The following is a 23589-nucleotide window of genomic DNA, read 5'->3' on the forward strand; positions in this document are numbered from 1 at the left end:
GGAGAAGTCACACGCACTTATTCACACGCACGCACACACACACACACACAGACACACACACACACACACACACACACACACACACACACACACACACACACGCACACACGTACACATATTAAATAAAATGTACGTTGTGAATGCATACATCCATGTGCATTTAATCTTATCGGCAATGTCTTACGTCTCGCAGTCAATTAATATACGGCAGAGTTAGTGTTTAGAAAGAAAAGAAGAAGAAACAGACTTATGAATAGTTTTAGCGTGTAAACTGAAGATTATTCATGGAAAACTCTTTACACAAAGAAAGATTTTTACTAAAAATTGCCCTACAGTGTGGAGTGGGTGGATAATTTGTTAGCTTTTTTTTTTTCACAAAGAAGAGCTTGTCATTGAAATATACTCTGTAGGGAGCAAGGGGACGATAGACGGGGAAAAAATTTCATTGAAGATTAGTCTGCAAGGAGCTACGAAACGGATGAGACACATATTAAGTTCATACAGAATAAAATATTGGGTAACATAAGCCGTTCTTTTGAAAGAAAATAAATCCAGATTAGAAACACGATAGGATTACGATCAGATGATGCCTTATTTATCTTAAAACTGCAATCTGAATTCTACACCGTTATTTTCACAAAAATGGTGAGCATGAAATTAGAACGCGTTTTTCTTCTTTTGTTTTTCTGTCGTAATTTTATTATATTTTTATCTAAATTTTTATTTTATTCTATTTTTTTTAAACTTATATTTTCGATGTAAAAACAAAAAGAATATTGGTTTGTCTTTGTTGTCTTAGTAGCCACCATAAGTGTGACTCGGACAGAAGTTGGCAGGAGCAAAAGCCACGTCAGAGAAAGAAGGAGAGTCGCACACACAAACATATATTAAATGTTGGTTGGTTCTATTATATCACAGACTACTTGTTCAGACATCTTCACGTACAAGTATTGATGAAATTGTTTTGTTGGAATTTGTAAATGTGGCCCTTCACAATAGTAGCTTTTTCGCATGACTGAAACCTGAAATATACAAAGTAATAGAGAATGTAAGAAAAAATAAGCGAAGAGAATATTATTAGTCAGGCTATTCACCTTAATTTTTAGTGTGTTCATTTACAATATTTATATCTTCACTGATTATAGATTGGTTCCATCCCAACTGTTATCCAGTGTCTTATTTGTATATGTTTATAGTAGAAGACTGGATTCGATTCAGGAACCCTTAGCCAAAAACTAAGAATAGTAACGCTAGTTTATTAGTAGTTAAACTAGTAGCTTAGTATATAAAAACGTTAATATATTTAAACTAAAATAAAGGTTACAAGCCAAAGGACAGACACATGGTAACAACTAGACACCAAACCACACTAAACGTAGTGTACATATAAATGTAAATACGTACAAATTAATCTTAACGGTTAATAGTCCGGTTTATCAGGCATTTAAAGAGTTAAATAAATCGATGACTGACGGAAATGATATAATTGCGCGTCCTCTCATTCGTTGGATAAATGAGGCGCAGTTAAAGACTGTCTTCTCATGAATTGTATATCTAAGGACAAAATATTGGGTTCAGATGAAACTGGTGGTGGTTTGTCGTATTGAGGAGGAAGAGTAGGAGTGTTTTAAAGCTTCAAGAAGAGCTTTTCATTGAAATTTAACACACACATTACTTTTGCCCAAGAATGGGTTATGCATTATGATATTTTGCTTAGGCCTCTCGCGTGGACGTATATGGACATAGTCTTTTGTATGTAGGATCTATTCTTTTTTAATATTTTTGTAAAAGTGAAAGGATTTTGTCTAGCTATTTATTTCGACTGTCTAACTGCGACGGTAATTAAATTGACTAACAACACTGTACGCGATGAATATCCAATTTTAATCTCCATATTTAAACTGCATTAAACTGCATTAAACAGTTTGGTGGACTCGACGTCTCTCCAAGATGTCCATATATACAAGATAGGACAACGCAGGATAATGGAAGCCAACGAAATATTCCTTCATTTAAAACAGTTCAGTGACTGCTGATAGAAGCATTACATGTCAATGATGTCGCTGGGGTCTTTTTATCGGTGGTGGTGGTGCTGCTGCTGCTGGTTTTTGGCAAGTCTTATATCACCTTTGATCTCACATACTTTGTAACCATTACATAATTCTAAGAAGTATTTATGGCCACAATATTTAACACTATTTTTTAAAATCTTTCGTGAAGACAGCAGAATGTGATCTGTAGGGAGTTTGACTGTTATTTCTTGTAGGTCGTGAAACCACGTAGTGCAGTATTTTCATAGTGTTGATAAGCAGGCAGAATTGTGAGGATTGAATAAAGGAGAAAAATGGCTACGTTACATAAAGTTATGATGATTATAAACTTTTAAATTTGTCCAACACAATTGCGATGGAAGACGAGTTACACTGTTTTGTTTTCTTATTATTAAAAAGCAAAGGAACAGAACACTGTCACTAATTTTGTTTAAACAGCGGCTGATATTTGCTAGTTTTAGAAGTACTGGCGTCGAGGTTTCCTCTTTTGTTCCGCATACATAAAAACATACGTACATACATTCGTATGTACATATATACATACACGTGAAGGCGCATGACTCAATAGTTAGAGCATTGGGCTCACAATCATGTGGTAGTGAGTTCCATTCCTGACCAAGCGGTGTGTTATGTTCTTGAGCAAGACACTTTATTCCACGTTGCTTCAGTTCACTTAGCTGTAGAAATGAGTTGCGACGTTACCAGTGCAAAGCTGTATCGGCCTTTGCCTTTCCCTTGGAGAGCATCAGTGGCGTAGAGAGGGGAGGCTGGTGTGCATTGGCGACTGCTGGTCTTCTATAAACAACCTTGCCCGGACTTGTGCCTCGGAGAGTAACTTTCTAAGTGCAATCCCATGATCAAAGATACATGCATGCATACATACATACATACATACAGACATAGTATGGCAGAAGCCATAACCATTCATAATAAAAAAGAGTACTGGTGGAATGTCCCAGTAACAACCTCAATAAAATGTAAGCCCAACAGACCTGATATAATAATTTGGGATAGAGAAGAGAAACTACAATTGTGGAAATTAGCTGCCAGCGAATGTTAATATACAGTTTAAAATCAGTGGAAAAGAGAACACCTATGCTGAACTATTAAGAAATCTGTAGTTACTCTATCCAGATTACAAGTTCAGGTTTATACTTGTAATTATTGTGTCCTGAGATATGTAACACACTGCCTAAATACCAATCTTGAGAAATTAGGCTTATCAAAACCAGAAAGGAGAAAGTTAATTTGAAGACTACAAATCCAATCCAGCACTGGAACTGTAAAAGTCTGTTAAATTTTCCAGAAGTAAATCTTTTAAATATATATGAACACATCTCGATATGCATGAGAATACATTCAAAAATCTATACATATACATACATACAAACAAATATCAGTTAGTATAGAAGAAGAAGGAAATAAAAAACATAACTAAAGTTTCGAAGTAAGGAATTTCACCAATGGGAGTCGAAGATGCAAACAGGGAAAAATTTTCGGTGATTCACTTCACAATACAAACCTTGCACCAAGAGCAACAAAATGAACGTAAATACAATTGAATGTATTTGGGAATATCAGATGTAAACGTTGAGACCAAAGAACTAGAAATAGAGAATAACTTACTTAGTGTGGTATGACAATCCCATCACCGACACACCGTGTACCTCTATATTATACCGGAACAAGAAGAAACCAAATCTGGTAGGCGGTCTGTATAGTATGTGAACCTCCACGATTTCTCCTAAGTCTTGAGGGGTAAGGACGACAACGCTTGATCTATAACGACCGGAATGACTGTTTGGCTGGCTGAAAATATTTGAAAAGGTATATTTGACAGGCGGTGGAAGAATGTATTAATCGTGATGCATTCACACACAAACACACACACACACACACACACACACACACACACACGCACACATACACACACACACACATACAGACCAGGTGTGATGGATAATTAACTATAAAATTCAGACAACATATATGTATCCACATATTTTACATATATACATACACGCGCGCGCACACACTCACACCTAAAAATATAGATGAATGACGATGGAAAATTAAGTAAATCATGGTATACATGTATATATATATATATATATATATATATATATATATATATATATATATATATATATATATATGGTATATATAAATCACAGTATGTATGTGTATAATGACTAACGCATACATCTCCAAAATTCTCGACTGATTTTCACCAAACTTTACACACATACATTACTTATGTCCCAAGGATGGTCATGCACTATAATATTTTGCCCAGAGCTCTCACGTAAATGGACGTAAATGGACATAGTTTTTTTGTATGTAAAGTATTCCATACTTTTTAAATCTTTTTTATAAAAGTGAAAGGAATTTGTTTATGTATTCATTTCCTCTGTCCACCTGCGACGGTGATTAAATTGACTAGGAATACTGAACGCATACATTTCCACAATTCTCAACCGATTTTCACCAAACTATACACACACATTACTTTTGCCCAAGGATGGGTTATGCATTATGATATTTTGCTTAGGCCTCTCGCGTGGACGTATATGGACATAGTCTTTTGTATGTAGGATCTTCTATTCGTTTTAAATCTTTTTGTAAAAGTGAAAGGATTTTGTCTAGCTATTTATTTCGACTGTCTAACTGCGACGGTAATTAAATTGACTAACAACACTGTACGCGATGAATATCCAATTTTAATCTCCGTATTTAAACTGCATTAAACTTTGGCAAGCTTACCTTTACCTATTCTGAGTTACTTGAAGGTGATATTCCCTTCCCTCTCTTCTATTTGTTGATACTTTTGTTTACCTACCAATGCGTTATTTCACTTTAAGGATTCTTCTCTCCTTGTTTCTTTCTGTGTTCCTTTCTGTTGAAGAGCGTAGGCTCGAAACGTTAAAGACTTTCTCTATTCCCGAGTGTTATACTAATATATCCATTTGTTGTTTACACCACCTGTCTTCGTCTGTTGTTTTTCGTGAATTCTCCCATGATATTTTGACTGCTGTCCATTGTTTTAGCATTGTCGTTCTAGCCTTTTTTAAACACGTCTCAAAGAATTAACCTTTAAATAAGAATTTTGCTTCCACTCGCGAAAACTATACGTATCTTTCAGAAAGCCCCATACCAATTTAACTTTATTCAGCATTCACTGTTAGTTTATGCACAGGCCATGTGGGGAGACAGAATAAAGGGGCTTTTGTTAGCTTATCTCTCCGAAGAAGTAGCTCCCTTTGCTGTTGCAAAAAATAAATTCGCAGAGGGGAAGTTTCAACGTCTTCCTTCAATTTCCTTACATCATTTATGCGGCTGTTTATGACAAGAAATTTCGTTTCCATGTAAAACAACTACATTTTGTAGTCATTATCCGTAATCTATTCCCAAAACACTTCAGTGGCTCTACTTGGCATCGCTTGCAAACTTCTATGTTCTATGATCATTAAAGTGCAACGACACCCACAAAAAACAGCCTTCAATTTGATTTTCCGTTCCTAGGTTAATCGGAAGCATGGATTGCCATGCTACCCGCAAACCTTCTCGGTAGTTCAATTATTTTGTGAAAAAACTTCCACCGAAGCAACTTAAACAGTCCAACGGACGGGTACGTTTGCTAATATATATATATATATATATATATATTATTTTGTTTAAAAGAGTTCCAACACTGTCTGTTTTTTATGTTTTATTTATATTCCTGCAGAACCAACGTGGGGTATAGAATATGGAATATACAATATATAATATAATATACAATATATAATATAAAATAAAATAAAATAAAAATGGATGGCACCATGAAAGAAAGTATTGAATGTAGATGAAATATTGAGTGTTCAATATAGAGGATCAAATATATAAATATAAAAATATAAAGGCGACTCGAGTTTCTATTTTATTTTATATTATATATTGTATATTCCATATTCTATACCCCACATTGGTTCTGCAGGAATATAAATAAAACATAAAAAACAGACAGTGTTGGAACTCTTTTAAACAAAATAATATATTCCTCTATACACAATCATACAAAAAAACCACCTTTTTTGTATTTATTTTTACTCACATATATATATATATATATATATATATATATATATATATACACACATATATATATACATACATATAGATAGATAGATAGATAGATACATACATACATACATACTTACATACATGCATGCATACATACATACATACATACATACATAAATACATACATACATACATACATATATACATATATACATACATACATACATACATACATACATACATACATAGTCTATCTCTCCGCCAGTTGATTCAATCAACGGAACAGCCTGCTCATGGAATTTACGTGCAGGTAGCTGAGCACACCACGGACACATATAACCTTAGCGTAGTTCTCAGAGAGATTCAGCGTGACATAAAGTGTGAACAAGGCTGGCCCTTTGAATTACAGGTGCTACTCATTTTTACCAGCCGCGTGTGCTGAAGCAACGTAAAATAAAGTGCTGTGTTTAAGGACACAATGTACAGTCGGGAATGGTTCTGATAGCTAATCCATTGTTGTTTAGCCCTAAGGCTGACTCGTAAAACAACAACTGTTGACAATGTGTTCAGTTTATAACTCACCTAGGTAGAATGATATTTTTTGTTGAACTTTTCAATCCAATAACTTTGATATAAGCACCATGAAGGGTGTCATTCTGAGCTAGGTACACATCGACGACGTAGTTATGTGCTGTAAACAGACAAACAGATAAACCATCATTTAAAACCTTAGATTTGTTGTTACAACAAAAACGAATAATAATAGTTTCAAATTTTGGCACAAGGTCAGTATTCGAGGGTGGGGGTTAAGTCGATTACATCGACCCTAGTGCTCAACTGGTACTTATTTTATCGACCCTGAAAGGATGAAAGGCAAAGTCGACCTCGGCTGAATTTGAACTAAAAACTTAAAGACGGACGAAATGCCACTAAGCACTTTGCCCGGCGTGCTACTGCCAGTTGCTACCTTAGTAATAATAATAATAATGATAATAATAATAATAATAATAATAATAATAATAATAATAATAATAATAATAATAATAATAATAATAATAATAATAATCCTTTTTACTATAGGCACAAGGCCTGAAATTTGGGGGAGTACTCAGCTGGTACTTATTTCATCGACCCAGAAAAGATAAACTGCAAAGTCGACTTCGGCGGAATTTCACTTCAGAACGTGAAGACGGACGAAATAGACGAAATACCGCCAAGCATTTCGTTCGGCGTGCTAACGATTCTGCCAGCTCGCAGCCTTAACAGCAACAACAACAACAACAACAACAACAATAATAATAATAATAATAATGATAATAATAAATCACAAAAATGCAATACCAGTAGTAATTGGTGCGTTATGAACGATAAAGAAGGGAGCTGAGAAGTATATTAAGCAACTCCCTGGTAACTCCAATCTCCGTGAACTACAAAAGATAACCTTGTTGGGTAAAGCCCATATACTAACCCTAACCATATACTACGGAAAGCACTCTTCATCTAAAATGAAATAAATGGGGTGAAAATTTTAGCATGCATGGCAAAAGAAAAGTGCCTTTGCTACTCTTGGCCTCCAGATGCCCGATACTAAGGCAGCTGAAATAAAGTTATAATTAAAAGAAACCATAAATAATAATAATAATAATAATAATAATAATAATAATAATAATAATAATAATGGAGGAGCATCATAGCCATGTGTTGAGAGGAATTCTTTGGGGTTTGAATAATTCACTTTTGGAAACATGGGGGTTTTGCTCAACATCCTTAAACAAGCCTTATTCAGGGTCCTTTTGAGTGGGATGGGATACTCGACCTGAAGAAAATTCTAACTGGGCCCCACGTGCGAAGTCATACGCTGTTTATCTTGATATGAGATCACCATGTCGCGCACACATGGTTGTGATGCATGTGCCTGGTGTACCCTTATCAGACGGGTAGTCATGATGGGCATAATGGGCTTCGTATATTTTACTCCAGTGTCACTTTGTTGGCATGCATTGCTCTCTCACTGAATAATAATAATAATAATAATAATAATAATAATAATAATAATAATAATAATAATAATAATAATAATAATAATAATAATAATAATAAGAAGAAGAAGAAGAAGAAGAAGAAGAAGAAGAAGAAGAAGAATATGGATACATACCACAATAAGGAGAAGCTCTCATCGTATTGAGGTAGTAAGTTCCTTTCGGTGTCCTCTTAGACAAGTGGTAACCCACAGTAATAAATTCCCCTGATACGCATTGGCCATTTTCAAAATCGGCGTCACTGCTACATTTGACGGCTCTGAAGCATGATGAGTTAATGGACTCCATGAACAACTTTATGGCCCTACTATGACTACAACCAACGTAATTAGACGCATCTGGTAAAGAGAATGAAATATATATTAGCAGAATAATAATTCACAAGAGACAATTGCTATTGTAGACTTGTAGGTACATGATATTTCGTTATGCAATCATAATATAACATACGTTTTTTTAGAAGGTAATACCACGTTCTTCTGCGTTAGCAGTGCACTTTCTACATTATTTATTAAGGCTTTCTCTGTAGATATTCTATAGAAATTATAGCCAGCACTGATTTGCTACGACGTTTCGTATACGAGGCATCAGATGCAAACAAACAATGGGATCGAAGATGAAAAACAAGTAATGGGCGTACATGCCATAATTTGAGGGGTTTTTCCCCTCCACCAGCACCCATCTAACCCATTAATTATCCTCGAACACATTGCTTAAATATCCACTATACTTAGAGGTGTGTAGTTATTGGATATACCAATTTATATATTAAACGCATTCCTGGGATGGTACGTAAATATTAATGACTTATAGGTAAGAGGTATGGAAAATGACTCTTTATAATGCGATTGATCTACAGCAAATTTCTATCTAGTTAGACCGTACCTCCAGATGGTACGTACTCACAGTTAGGTTTGTCGTTAAATTTCATTAACCATACATCATCGAAAAAATTAGAGAAATTCTATAAGTAGACATTTCTTATGGCTCGATTAAACGGATTGTGATGTATGTATGTATGTATGAATGTGCGTATGTATATAACGAGTTGGACAAGTCTGACGAGTCGCCTATACAGCTAAGCGCTTTATAAGCGCGAAACGAATAATCACTCTCTGACAGGCTATAAAAAACAGCCTTCTAAATATACTACTGTCCTACCATTTTAGAGTGTGCTTCTCTTTCAGATATATGAACTACTGACCGAGGTGTATGTGTGTTTGTGTGTGTGTGTTTGTGTGTGTGTGTTTGCGTGTGGGTGTTTGTGTGTGCAGGCACATACATACGTACATATATTTATATGCACATATATATATATACATACATGCATATATATATACACACATATAGACACACACACACACACACACACACACACACACACACACAAACACACACACACACACACACATATATATATATACGAGGTCTAGTTAATAAGTGTGCGGACTGGTGCCATAGTAACAATGTTAAAGCACGCAGAGTGAAACCGCTCGGTACAGATTGATCTTAAACTCTGCTGCGCATGCGCACGAAGTATTAACTTCTAGCTCACTTCCGCTGTTTACAGCAGTGCTTGCAAGGAACGTGTGTAGCGTGTGATTGTCGCATTGACAATGACAGAGCAAGTTGTCATGGCGATACGTACTCAGAGGCCTACGCAAAGTTGCAGAAAGTGTATGGAGAGGAGTGTATGAGCCGCACACAAGTGTATGTGTGGTTCAGACGTTTCCAATGGCCGAAAAATGTCGATATTGACGAACGCTCCGGGAGATCCGCAACTAGCAGAACTGAGAAAAACATCGCAGATGTGCGTGCAACTGTGAGGAGAAATCGTCGAATCACCATCCGTGAGTTATCAGAAGATGTGCAGATGAGTTACGGTTCTGTTCAGTCCATTATCACTGAAGATTTGGGTATGAGATGTATGTCTGCCAAATTTGTGCCAAAACTGCTTTCAGCTGACGAAAAAGGCACTCAGATTTCAGTGGCACAAAGTCTCCTTGATTGTGTCGAGAACGATGAAAACTTTTTGAAAACTTTGCGTAGGCCTCTGAGCAGGTCTCGCCATTTTTTTGACAAAGTTTGATGCAGATTCTCTACTCAACTTTCTCTGGCATGATGAATGCGTCGATCACACGCTACACGCCTTCCTCCCAAGTACTACTGTAAACAGCAGAAGTGAGTTAGAACGTTAGAATTTAGTACGCATGCACAACAGAGTTCAAGGCCAATCTGTGCCAAGCGGCTTCATTTTGCGTGCTTTAGCTTCGTTACAATAGCTTCGGATACTTATTGGTCAGACGACGTTTATATAAAGCATATAAAGCTGAAGGTATTTCTCACAGAAGTATATATATACATATATATATATATATATATATAAATAAATATATATATATATATATATATATATATATATATATATATATATATATATATATATATATATTTCGTTTTTGAATTTGGTTTGCAAGATTTTTTATGTGATTCCGTGTGTTGAGGCATATTCTGTTGTGTCTGGGGAGAGTCATTTTCTTATTGTGCCTTAAAATTTAACCCACTCACCGGTAAAACTTCCACTTATTTCTTATTTTTATTTTCCTAAAATTTTCGTTGCGTCCTGCAACCTTTTCAATAGTCTTGACTCTGTCCGTTATTTACGCTGCGATCTGTTTTTGCTTTTGCTTATTTTTGCGCATGTGTGTGTCTCAGTGTGTGTGTATGTATGCATATATATATATATATATATATATATATATATATATATATATATATATATATATATATATATATATATATATAAACAAATAATAAATGAGTATATGCATATATACGTACAGGTATGTGCATACCTACGTCTACCTGTATATATAGGTGCATATCTGGGTACAGGACATGGCAAACAAAACGTAGACAAGAAAATAATAATAACCAGAGTACAGAAAACACACAAGCCACATAGAGAACATTTTCCTTCATCAGCTACCCCCGTTTTAACACCGGGATCAGCAACAGTTGCTTCACCACATACCGAAGTTCAGAAATAGCAGCTAAAGTGCTAAATTTTAATAATCCTTTAATCATTTACCCTTTTATTTGAAATATATATATATATATATATATATATATATATATATATATATATATATATATAAAACACTCCTACATGTTATATTTTGATTTTACCAAAGTCTTTGATATAGTCGACTAAGGAATCATACGCTTCAAGCTAAAAAGAAAAAAAACCTTTGGAGAAACAGAAAGGTTGAGAATGCGGATTGTTGATTTTCTTAAAGACCGGAGGTAAATGTTGACATCCACCCTTGCTCCGTAAAAACGTGATAATAAGTAGAGTACCACAAGGCGTCGTTTTGAGTCGCTTTTTGTCATTCGTAATGTTGTCTACCAAAGACAACTACACCCAGCAGCTATACAGATTATACTAAAGTAAGGTTAGAGATGAACGCAGACCTTGTTATCTATACAGTTCTATATTTAAGAGATGAGGAATTATTTACATTATTTACATTATCTACATTTGACGGATATTTGTCCTCATCTTGTTTGTTGTTAACACAACGTTTCGGCTGATATACCCTCCAGCCTTCGTCAGGTGTCTTGGGGAAATTTCGAACCTGGGTTCTCATTCCTATCGATGTTACTATTATTATTATTATATTATTATTATTATTAATCAGGTCGCTGCCGTGAATCGAACTTGGAACCTTGGGGTTAGTAGCCCGCGCTCTTAACCACTACGCCATATGCCCGTGGGCATATCTATATTCTCCAACAGGTCATAACCGTCACATACAACTGGGCAACTACTGGCAGTAACACGTCGCTTAATCCACAAGACTCCATGCCCTTCGTTAAGGGAAAAAGATACCCAGTAAAATGTTTTAACTCGTCTTAGTCAGGGAAGCGATTCGAAATTTTGAGCATGTTCGTGACCGGTGTACAGCTATGTCTCCAGATGCGTATTGTTTTAAATATATCCACTGACTGTTTACAATTCGTCGAGATTTCAATGTTCAGATATGGAAGGGGAGCCAACTAAAATCCTGAGTACAGCTATGTTCCCAGACGCATACTACGTTCAATATGCCCACAGACTGTTAAAACCAGTCGAGAGCTTAGTCGTTGGACATTGAAAGCATTTACTATGAAAGCCTCGTCAGTAACCTTAACTCACAGTAAAATCTCATGTTGTGAAGACATTCAACTACTTCTCACAGATTTGGTCTCCTAGCGATCTAGGTCTCTTACCTATACACTGGAGAAATTGCACAGAGGACTCACATAAAATAAAGCACACTCGGAGGACTTAACTACTAGAAACACCTATATTTTACACCTGTTCTTTGGAACACTAGTGAGAACGATGCTATAATATACATGAGAATTTTAAAGAAAGCAGTCCTGTTAAATGTTATTGTAGGTGATTCTACTTACTTTTCAACCCAGTTTTGTAGGCTTGGTAAAACAGGTGAGCCCATGATCCTTCGCATCCGGGTTGCTTTTTGCCGCCATTAGGGTAAAGATCGACATCGCCCATTTGTTTCATTGTTCCGAAGCCTGCGAAAGATAAATGATATTGCATTTTATTCCTTGCATTGTAATGATCTTGCATTATAGTACAATGCAAAATACCAAAAGGAACCTCACCTCTTATATCTCACCTTTCTTCTTCCTTTAACGCCGATGTAAATATAATTTCTTGGGAGAGAAATACTTTTGCGGCTGAAGATAGCTTTGTATTGTCAATTATACACTGATATAAAGCTTGAAACACGTGTACTGCAGAACCCTTTGTGTTTTTGTTTTTATTTTTTGCATTTACAATTCATTATATATATATATATATATATATATATATATATATATATATATATATATATATATATATATATATATATATGTATATATATATATACACACATGACATGTTTCTTTCAGCTTCCGTCTACCAAATCCACTTACAAGGCCCGAGTCTATATTAGAAGACACTTGCCTAAGATGCTCCACAGTGAGACTGAACCCGAAACCATGTGGTTAGGAAGCAGACATCTTATCACATACACACACACGCACTATATATGTATATATAAAAATGTCTGTTTTATATATAAAAACAAATTATATATAAACATAGGATTACTGAATGCTTTTTAGTTGAATACATATCTGTTAAACTTTTATAAAAGAAAACTAACTTCGAAGCTTAACGTGTGCGTGAGTGTGTGTGTGTCTGATATATATTTGGTTTCGTATAAGCTACGACTCCATACACTTTTTTCGGCTTTGACTTTTCCCCCTTTCGAGATCGGTAAAATGTGTGTCAGACAAAGTGCTAAATTCGATATATTATCGACTAAAAATCTTCGTAAGCTGGTTGTTCAAAAGTAGTAAACCAATAAAACAATAAAAATATACCTTTTATGGCTGAGAACATCGAACCATCCGTGTGAATAACATCGATAAAGTCAGCATCACTGGGGTCCAGACGAACTTCTTTCGGGGCACGTTCATAGTTTGGTCCAGCTGGGTCTAACCCTGCAAGTAAAAACAGGTAGAATACAGTGTTATGTTGTTGTTGTTGGCACTCCGTCGCTTACGACGTCGAGGGTTCCAGTTGATCCGATCAACGGAACAGCCTGCTCGTGAAATTAACGTGCAAGTGGCTGAGCACTCCACAGACACGTGTACCCTTAACGTAGTTCTCGGGCATATTCAGCGTGACACAGTGTGTGACAAGGCTGAGCCTTTGAATTACAGACACAACAGAAACAGGAAGTAAGAGTGAGAGAAAGTTGTGGTGAAAGAGTACAGCAGGGTTCGCTACCACCCCCTGCCGGAGCCTCGTGGAGCTTTTAGGTGTTTTCGCTCAATAAACACTCACAACGCCCGGTCTGGGAATCGAAATCGCGATCCTATGACTGCGAGTTCGCTGCCCTAACCATTGCGCCTCCACAATACAGTGTTAAAATGAGTGTTTACAGTGATTAGTCTTTGATGTAGGAAATACACATACACTCATAGATACAGGCATTCCGTCAACACATCAAATGTGGAATTCTTTCCTGAAGACAGAGGGTGGTGGTATCCGATGATGGAATCAAGTTACAAGCATTATTTTGGACTACCAAGCTCCCAGAAACTGCTGTTGGACTCGTAAAACTCCTACTCAGCATCCTTAATTCTTGATACCATTTCCAGTCGGACTTCTTTTGTATGTATACATATGTACCTTCTTTGTATTAAATGTATTTAACAATGTTTGTACAAAGACATGGACTAACCTGCTCAAGTTCAAATCTCTTGAGCACTACAAAGTGTATTCTATACATATATATATCGAAGAGGGAAAAAGCGAGAAAATAGAAAGCTTCATACAAAGCGGAAAGTTTATCAAAACCATTATATTTCAGGCACAAAAGCCTATCTTCAGAAGAAAAGACAGTTTAAGAAAAGTCCAGTTATATAGGTTCCATTAAACCATTCAAGCTCCCTAGCGTTTATGTAACAGCATATGCTGTTACATAACGCTAGGGAGCTTGAATACAACAGCATATGCTGTTACATAGACGTAAGAGAGGTTGAATGGGTTAACGGAACCTACATAACTGGATTTTTCTTAAACTGTTCTTTTCTTCTGAAGATAGGCCTTTGTGCCTGAAATATAAAGGTTTTTTTAAAACTTACTGCATTATCTGAAGATTTCTATTTCCTCTGTGTGTGTGTGTGTGTGTGTGTGTGTGTGTGTGTGTGTGTGTGTGTGTGTGTGTGTGCGTGTGTGTATTGATAATAGCATAACACGACAACACGACGATGGAAGCTAACAGACTTTAATAGTGGATCACGACGCACGTTTTTGCACCCAACATCAGCTTTAAGTTATCGAGTTCTTATCCATATAGCATTATGTAAGATTACTCTTAATAATTACGATGCATATGAATATTATTCAATACTAAACACACGCACACACACACACACACACACACACACACACACACACACACACACACACACATATATATATATATATATATATATATATACTAGACAGCCCGTGACTCGTTGGGTCGCCTAGAAAGTCTGAGTTTCCTAGCAAAGGAGCTTTGTTTCATGTTTTTTTTCCGGGTTATTTTGCGTGCTTTCGATGAATGTGACGTCGAAATCACGCATAAACGTGTCCTTTCCCCGGAAAAGAAAATATTGGGCTGCTATTCCTTGCACGCCCGACTACGACGTAACAGGTATTTTGGATCCTTTATCGCAAATAGCTGTTACCTGGTAGCAAGGCGTGCTAGGAATACTAGCCAGATCTTTGGAGTTGTGATACGTTGAATGCACTCGAAAACATTTTTTTAATGGTATTCCCTGGAAGCAATCTTTCGCTTAGACTCTCAGAACTGTCATCCGAATTCAGCTGGTTTTGTTCGTTAATTTCCGTAAATTACGTGTAGTCGTGTGTGTGTGTGTGTGTGTGTGTGTGTGTATGAGAGAGAGAGAGAGAGTGCCAATTACACATACATGAGAACACATACGTTCACTCATTCACTCTCTCACTCTCTCTCTCTCACACACACACACAACTACACGTACATACAAAAAAGATATACGCATATATATTGATGTATGTACGTATACAGGACAACACACCCCTTCACTCACTCTCTCTCTTTCTCATTCTTTCTCTCTTCCTCACTCTCTCTCTTTCTCATTCTTTCTCTCTTCCTCACTCTCTCTCTTTCACACACGCACACACACACACACACACACACGTCCATTTAATTTACACGTACATACGTCTTTCACTTTCTCCTCCCTTTTACTGTAAAACAAAAGTAACTGAAAATTTTTTACGGAAATTAATAACTTGAAAATAATTTTTAAAAAACATTAAAATATTGTCTGTTTAAAGAAAGCTAAAATATAAATACTTACTGTGCAAATAACTTACATTTTTGAAATCCCATTCACTTAAAAATATTTCTAAATGATTAAAATATTGTGTACGTCAAAAAGTCGACGTTCTTTTTCTTTTTCTTAGAAAGCAAGAAGACTATGTGTGTGTATATGTCACAGATAGCGGACGTGTGTTTGGGTTGATTGACACGCCATGACATTCATTATATGTGTGTGTATTCTGCATGTGTGTATGTGTGTTGACGTCACGGAAGCCATGTTTTCTTTTCAAGAAATAACAAACAAGAATTGTGTTTACTCGTTTGTTTTTTTTTAATAAATAGAGGTCCGAATGTCAGAAAAATTTGTACTGCACTGATGAAGATAAGTATGAAAATAATTATGCAAAACAAAATTAAGATGAAATGTACTATTTCTGAGACATTTCGGGTACAGACAAACATCCCTAGCATTTTAGTTTTATCAAGATAAACACACACACACACACACACACACACACACACACACACACACACACACACACACATATATATATATATATATATATATACATATATATGAACATGTATGTACATATGTATATGTGCATGTGCGTGTGTATACATGTATACACAGATATGTATTATGTATGTACACATATATATTTATATATGTATATATATGTGTGTGTTTGTGTGTGTGTAATAAAGCTGTCTATGTGTGGACTAAAAGTAGCCAGAGACATACAGCCTAAAGGAAGCACCCAAAATCTCTCCAATCTGAACTTCCTCAAAGAAGACTGGAAATCGAGCCAAAAAGAGATCCTCAGACAGGACTGGCAGAAATGTCTCTCCACACCAGACATTGGCATTCAACTAGAAAATTTAATCTCTGTTATGCCAGAAATTTGTCCCAGAGCGCAAGGCCAACACAAAGGGAGAGGAAGATCCTCATGAAACGATGGACGATGGTTGAAAATCGCTTCAACCAACATCCCAAACTAGTGAAAGGTCCCACCTAAAAACATCACTGATGAAGATTGAAAAAAAGACTGCAACGATCCTATGTTAAGGAGAGAGCAGACAAAGAAGCCTGGGTTATAAAAAAACATCAAGTCAAACATAAAGGCCTTCTTTCATTATGCCAAAGAAACGGTCTCAGTACGCTGCAAAATAGGAGCCCTCTTCCAGAAGGATGGCTTCCTCACAGATAACCCAACCAGGATAACTAAGGTACTGAATAACCAGTTCAAAAGTGTCTTTACTACTCCGTTGGAACACAGACAAGTACACGAAGCAATTACGATGGATAACATCGACATTGGTGAAGAAGATATAATACCAGCCATAGATGAGGTGGGCGCAAACTCAGCTGCTGGCTCTGATGGTTTCCCAGCAATCCTCCTCAAATCATGCAAGTCATGCGAGAGTATTACAGATTCTCTTCAGAGTTTTCTTGCAAATGACAAGCTGCCAAGCAAACTGAAGGAGGGAATTATATGCCCAATCAATGAAGGAGGAAGTAGAGCAGACGCCAAAAATGATAGGCCTATCTCTCTGACTTCACGCATCAGCAAAGTCATGGAACGAATAGTCAGAGAGAAACTAATCTCATTCTTTGCAGAAAATTACTTGCTGAGTGATACTCAGCATGTTTTTCGACCAAGTAGGAGCTGCCTGACCCGGTACCTACAGCACTATGACTGGGTGTTGAAATAGTTACTCAATAACTCAAATGTGGATATAATATACCTTGACTTTGTAAAAGCTTTTGATAAAGTTGATCATGGTATGATATGTCACAAACTGCGCGATTTTGGCATAGCTAGAAAACATGGAGAGTGGCTACACGACTTTCTGAAAGATAGAAGTCAGGCAGCGGTGGCCAACGGAGCCACCTCAAAGAAAACACAAATAGTGAGTGGTGTTCCACAGATACTATCTTGGGACCACTGCTTTTTATAGTGGCCCTCAGATATGCCCTTAGCTGCCCGGAGAGCCACCCTTGCAAGCTACGCAGACGATGCGAAAGCCTCGCAGAAAATACAAAACTCTAGCAATGTTGCATGGTTGCAGCAGGAGTTGGACGCAATTTACAGATGGGCTGAGGACAATAATATGCAGTTTAATGCTGAAAAATTCCAAGCTCTGCGCTACCAGCACCAAAAACTGGACGAAAAACTTACAGGGTACACTGACCCAGGGACAATTACAATGCAAAGACCTAAATCAGTGCGTGACCTGGGTATCGACATGAGTGATACCTCTTTCCAAGTGCACATTACCAAGATGGCGACAAAGTGCAGGCAGCTGGTTAGCTGGATCCTGAGAACTTTCAGAACAAGAGAGAAAGAAACCATGATGGTCCTCCAGAAGACATTTGTCCTCAGCCACCTTGACTGCCGCTCCCAACTATGGTCACCCCACGGTGTAAAATTAACAGCGGACCTTGAAGCAATCTAGCCAAGCTTCACAAAAGGATCGTCTCATTGCAACAGCTCAGCTACTGGGAAAGGCTGAAACATCTAAGACTCTACTCCCTGGAGCGAAGGCGGGAGAGATATGCAGTAATGTATATCTGGAAGATCCTGGAAGGGTTGTGCCAAATTTTGACATTGAAAGCTACACAAATGCCAACACGGGTCGCCACTGCACAGTGCCAAATATCTCAACAATGTCACCACGCTTCAGGACCAGTTACTGCAACAGCCTGGGTTTCAAGAGCCCACAGCTTTGTAACATTCTCCCAGAAAGCCTGAGGAACCTACACAAAGTGGATGTGGAAGTTTTCAAAACAAAACTGGATCTCTTCCTGTCGGGAGTCCCAGATAAACCTACCTCGCGGTAGGGGGCGCAAATGAGGGCAGCGACTGGAGTTGCATGAAACGATCGCACTGCATTACATCTGGATATCCTTGTTGCTTATTTTGATTTTAATTACCTTATTTTGAAACTGTATGGATAATACCATACTAAATTCTGGTGCCTCAACTTAAGTACCATATTCACCTGAATCTAAATTTTTGCTATATATATATATATATATATATCGGCTTCATATTCATAGGGCATTATGTAAGATTACTCCTAATAATTGCTGTGTATTTGAATATTATTCAATACTAAATACACACACACACACACACACACACACACACATGAGAGTGAGCATGTATGGGGTCTAATGCAGTTTCGCACCTCTCCTTGAAAAATGCATTCTTTAGAAAATATTTTTTCGGATTCCTACGTTTTGGATGTCGGTGATTACGAATATGCCAAAAGAGGAGATTTTTAACCCCACTCCCCTTGGTTACCGTAATTTTGGGACACGCTGTAGTAGCAAATACTTACTGAAGGTGCAGCACAAGGTTTGTACATGGAAACACATGGCTCAAGTTGTTATTCTTCAAAACTCACTATGCTTTATGACTATGCCTGTATGCACATGCTTAAATAGAGATAGATAGATAGATAGATAGATAGATAGATAGATAGATAGATAGATAGATAGATAGATAGATAGGTAGATAGGTAGGTAGAAAGATAGATAGATAGATAGCTTACGTAATAGAGTAGCTCTAAAACCTGTCGTACTCATGTTTCTGCGTGTATCCTGAAAAATCAACAGATGCAAATAACTAACGAACGGATAGTAATGATACGGGTAATGATAATCAGTGTGGGGGGGAGGGGCTTCTGGTGAGAAAACTGGCTTAAACTGATGCCAAATGAGAAATAGAGGAAAGAAGAGAGAAAGAGATAGAACGAAGGACGGAGAGAGGGGTTAAGGGATACATAGAACGATGCTAGTAATAGTATTGCCGCTGTACAAATGTGGCGGAATTTCCTTTGAAATGACGTGACACGAAATTAATTGACCAGTAGAGAGAAGAATGGATGTGGTGGCTTTTGTCATTTTAAGGGTAGCAATGAAAGTGAAGTCGGAGATAGAAAATATTTCCGCCGTTCTTCCAATCTGTAAATGATGGCAACCCAAGCCAAATGGAACCTCTGCCATATTAGTTCTCAATTATTGGATTGCTTTTACTTCTTTTTACTTTGTTATATATATATATATATATATATATATATATATGTAAATGTGTGTGTGTGTGTGTGTGTGTATCTATCTATCTATATATATATATATATATATATATGCGTGCAGGTATATACATATATATACATATATATATATATATATATATATATATATATATATATATATATATATATATATATATATATATATATATACATATGCATATACATACATACATATATATATATATATATATATATATATATATATATATATGTACATATAAATATATATATATATGCGTGTATGTATGTATATACATATACATACGAGTAGAGGAGCGAGGAGCGATGTCAGTACACATGCACGGTGCACAGCAACTTTTGTTTGCCTTGCTATGCCATGCTGGGACCAGACACGAGACTGAAGAGACCGGAAGGAATTAGTTGCTCTCTGCAACCTGAAACATATTTCCTCATCCAGGGAGCAAGAACGGCTGAGTGTGCTCGTATAGTGAATGGGGAAAGCTTGGTCTGCAATGTTTGCAGTCGTGTATGCCTGTCAAGAGCAGGGCTCATTAGCCACCAACGGAGCCGCAAATGCAAAATATAAGTTAGTCCTAGAGCGCACAATGTTCCTGAAGGTCGGCAATGGTCTTCCTCGGTCATGTGTGGACGGCCATCATCATCATCATTACATACACACACACACACACACACACACACACACACACACACACACACACACACACACACACACACACACACACACATATATATATATATATATATATTCATTACGATCGTGAGGTTGTGAGTTCGAATCCCGGACCGGGCTGTGTGTTGTGTTCTTGAGCAAGACACTTTATTTCACGTTGCTCCAGTTCAATCAGCTGTAGAAATGAGTTGTCAGGTCACTGGTGCCAAGCTGTATCGGCCCCTTTGCCTTTCCCTTGGATAACACTGGTGGCGTGGAGGGGGAGGCCGGTATGCATGGGTGACTGCTGGTCTTCCATGAACAACCTTGCCCGGACCTGTGCCTCGGAGGGTAACTTTCTAGGTGCAATCCCACGGTCAGTCATGACCGAAGGGGTCTCAGCATATACATATATATGTGTATATATATGTACATATATATATATATATATATATATATATATATATATATATATATATATATATATATATATATATATATATATATATATATATACCCCCTTTAAATTTGTGGTAAGCGTCCGTTCCACCGTCCAAAAAATGTTTCAAACAGAATATTATCTATGCACAAGTACAGAATCTAGTTGTCAGTTGGTAGGAGCTAGCAAGATATTTTATTCACTCTGGTTGTGATCTAATTAACAGGATTTTGTTATTTCCAGACTCAAATTTAAATTATATCTTATTATAACATATAGTATTAATTGCATTGTACTGTACTGTAGTGTATATAGCATTAATATTATAATATGTTTATCAGACAGAGCGCTGATAGAATCGTTAACCCGCCGGGCAAAATGTTTAGCAGCATTTTGTCTTCCTTCACTTTCTGTATTGAAATTCCGCCGAGATCGACTTTGCCTTTCATCCTTTAGGGATCGATAAAATAAGTACCAGTTGAGTGCAGGAATCGATGCAATCGATGTACTCCTTCCCCTGAGGTTACTGGCCTTATGCCAACATTTGAAATCAGTATTATATTTATAATATATATACGTATGTTATAGTTTATATATTATATAATAATATTTTCAAATGTATTTTTGGTATGATATTATACAACAAATGCTTAGCAATAATTAGTTAATTGTCTCCACATTCTAAGTTCAAATCTTGCCTGGCTCAGCTTCCGTGGTCGATAAAATGTAGATCTGATGAAGAACTAGCCTGGCCACGCACAACAATAATGTGGTATTCTAGCTATGTTAGAAATCATTATATATGTATGTGTGTGAGTGTAACTGAAAGAACATATGTGAGTGTGAGGGTATGCGTATGTAAGAAAAAGAGTGTATATGAGTGCAAATGTTGCGAGTATGCATGGGAGAGTGCTTATGAGTTAGAGACAATGTGTGTGTGAGTGTGCGAGAATGGTTTACGTAGGAGACAATGATGCTTGAATATGTGTGTATGAGAGAAAGATAGAGATACAGACAGAGAGCAGACAGACATTGTTTGAGTAGGGGGGGGGGGGTGAAAATGCTTTTGTGAGGGGGACCTATGCGGGAGTATAGAAACATGTGGGTTAGAAAGAATGTGCGCCTGTGTGAGAGAGAGGGAACAAGTACGTGTAAGCGATATCTGTGAGAGAAAGAGACAGACAGACAGACAAGTCTCGTGCCTGTAAGGGAATGCATGTATATGTCTGTGCTTGGGAGAGAGTGTATGTATGTATGTGAGTGAGTGAGTGAGTGAGAGGGGGCGTGGAGGGAGAGAGACAGACAAACGATCAGTGTGTGACTTCCATAAAAGGTCAAATATTTGTGAGTATGTGGTGAGGTGTATGTCCCTAGAACCTGGTTGATACTTTACTTTGTTGACTACAGGCTGATGAAAGGTCAGCCTGGCCTCGACGAGATTTGAACCCAAAGAGAAAACAACCGGAACAAATAGAGTAAGGCATTCTGCTGTCCTGCGCTCTAGCGACTCTGCTATGTTTAATTACAGAAGTATATTACTTTTCACATACATGTGTGTGTATGTGTTTGTGTGTATGTATTTATATACATATATATATATATATATATATATATATATATATATATATATATATATATATATATATATATATATATATATATATATACATGTGTATATAAGATTGACCAGTGACCGGTCTGTCAAAATGCTAGAAGAAGCTCACTTAAAAGATTCTCAGAACCTTCTGATTCTTTTAATGTGCTAGTTTCCTGGTATTAAATTGATATTAATTAATATCGAATTTTTACCACATTATGTTAATTATATATATATATATACATATAGATGTGTGTGTGTGTGTATATATATTTTTATATACGCGCACACATACACATATAAATATATACATGTCTTGGGTATGACTTTAAACTGCATCCAGTATGGAGATCTGTTTCGGGAGTTCCAGAGTGTGGATTTTGAGGAGTGTAGAACCACCTCTTAGTCATTATTGTTCCCAGGTCTAATCTGACCCGGAGTAATAGCACCTGTCAGGGTCCCGGCTATGCGTTAACTAGTATACATGATGACAATCCAAATGAGAGCCGGGACAGAGAAATTCCCTTGACTGGTGTCAAGGCACGCAGTAAAACTAGCGATAGTGAAGAACTCTTGGCTGTTGTCATAGAATCCGTCTAGGTGAAGGACACTCTGAATTAAAACCTGCAATCGTACGTGATTGCTGATTATCTCGCTTCTGCTTGTCTCTAGATACTAATCACAGAGTCTCAAAGTATGATACTTGTGTTGTTCAAGCATTTATCACCAAGAGCAAAGTGGTGCACT

At 36.9% G+C, this 23589-nt stretch overlaps 1 protein-coding gene across 1 annotated transcript in view; it reads right to left on the reverse strand.

The window, feature by feature from the left end:
- Nucleotides 1–570: 570 nt before the first annotated feature.
- LOC106870659 (inactive pancreatic lipase-related protein 1) overlaps nt 571–23589 on the reverse strand; it is a 99406-nt gene continuing 76387 nt past the window's right edge. Inside the window, exons 4-9 of the mRNA XM_052970243.2 lie at nt 13592–13711; nt 12611–12733; nt 8269–8490; nt 6696–6804; nt 3678–3860; nt 571–1022 (exon numbers count right to left, since the gene is read on the reverse strand). Of these exons, the coding sequence (XP_052826203.1) occupies nt 938–1022; nt 3678–3860; nt 6696–6804; nt 8269–8490; nt 12611–12733; nt 13592–13711 (842 nt within the window). The 3' untranslated portion in view covers nt 571–937. The remainder of the gene's footprint in view (nt 1023–3677; nt 3861–6695; nt 6805–8268; nt 8491–12610; nt 12734–13591; nt 13712–23589) is intronic.

The sequence above is a fragment of the Octopus bimaculoides genome, chromosome 8, assembly GCF_046866305.1.
Source record: "Octopus bimaculoides isolate indiv1 chromosome 8, ASM4686630v1, whole genome shotgun sequence".
NCBI lineage: Eukaryota > Metazoa > Mollusca > Cephalopoda > Octopoda > Octopodidae > Octopus > Octopus bimaculoides.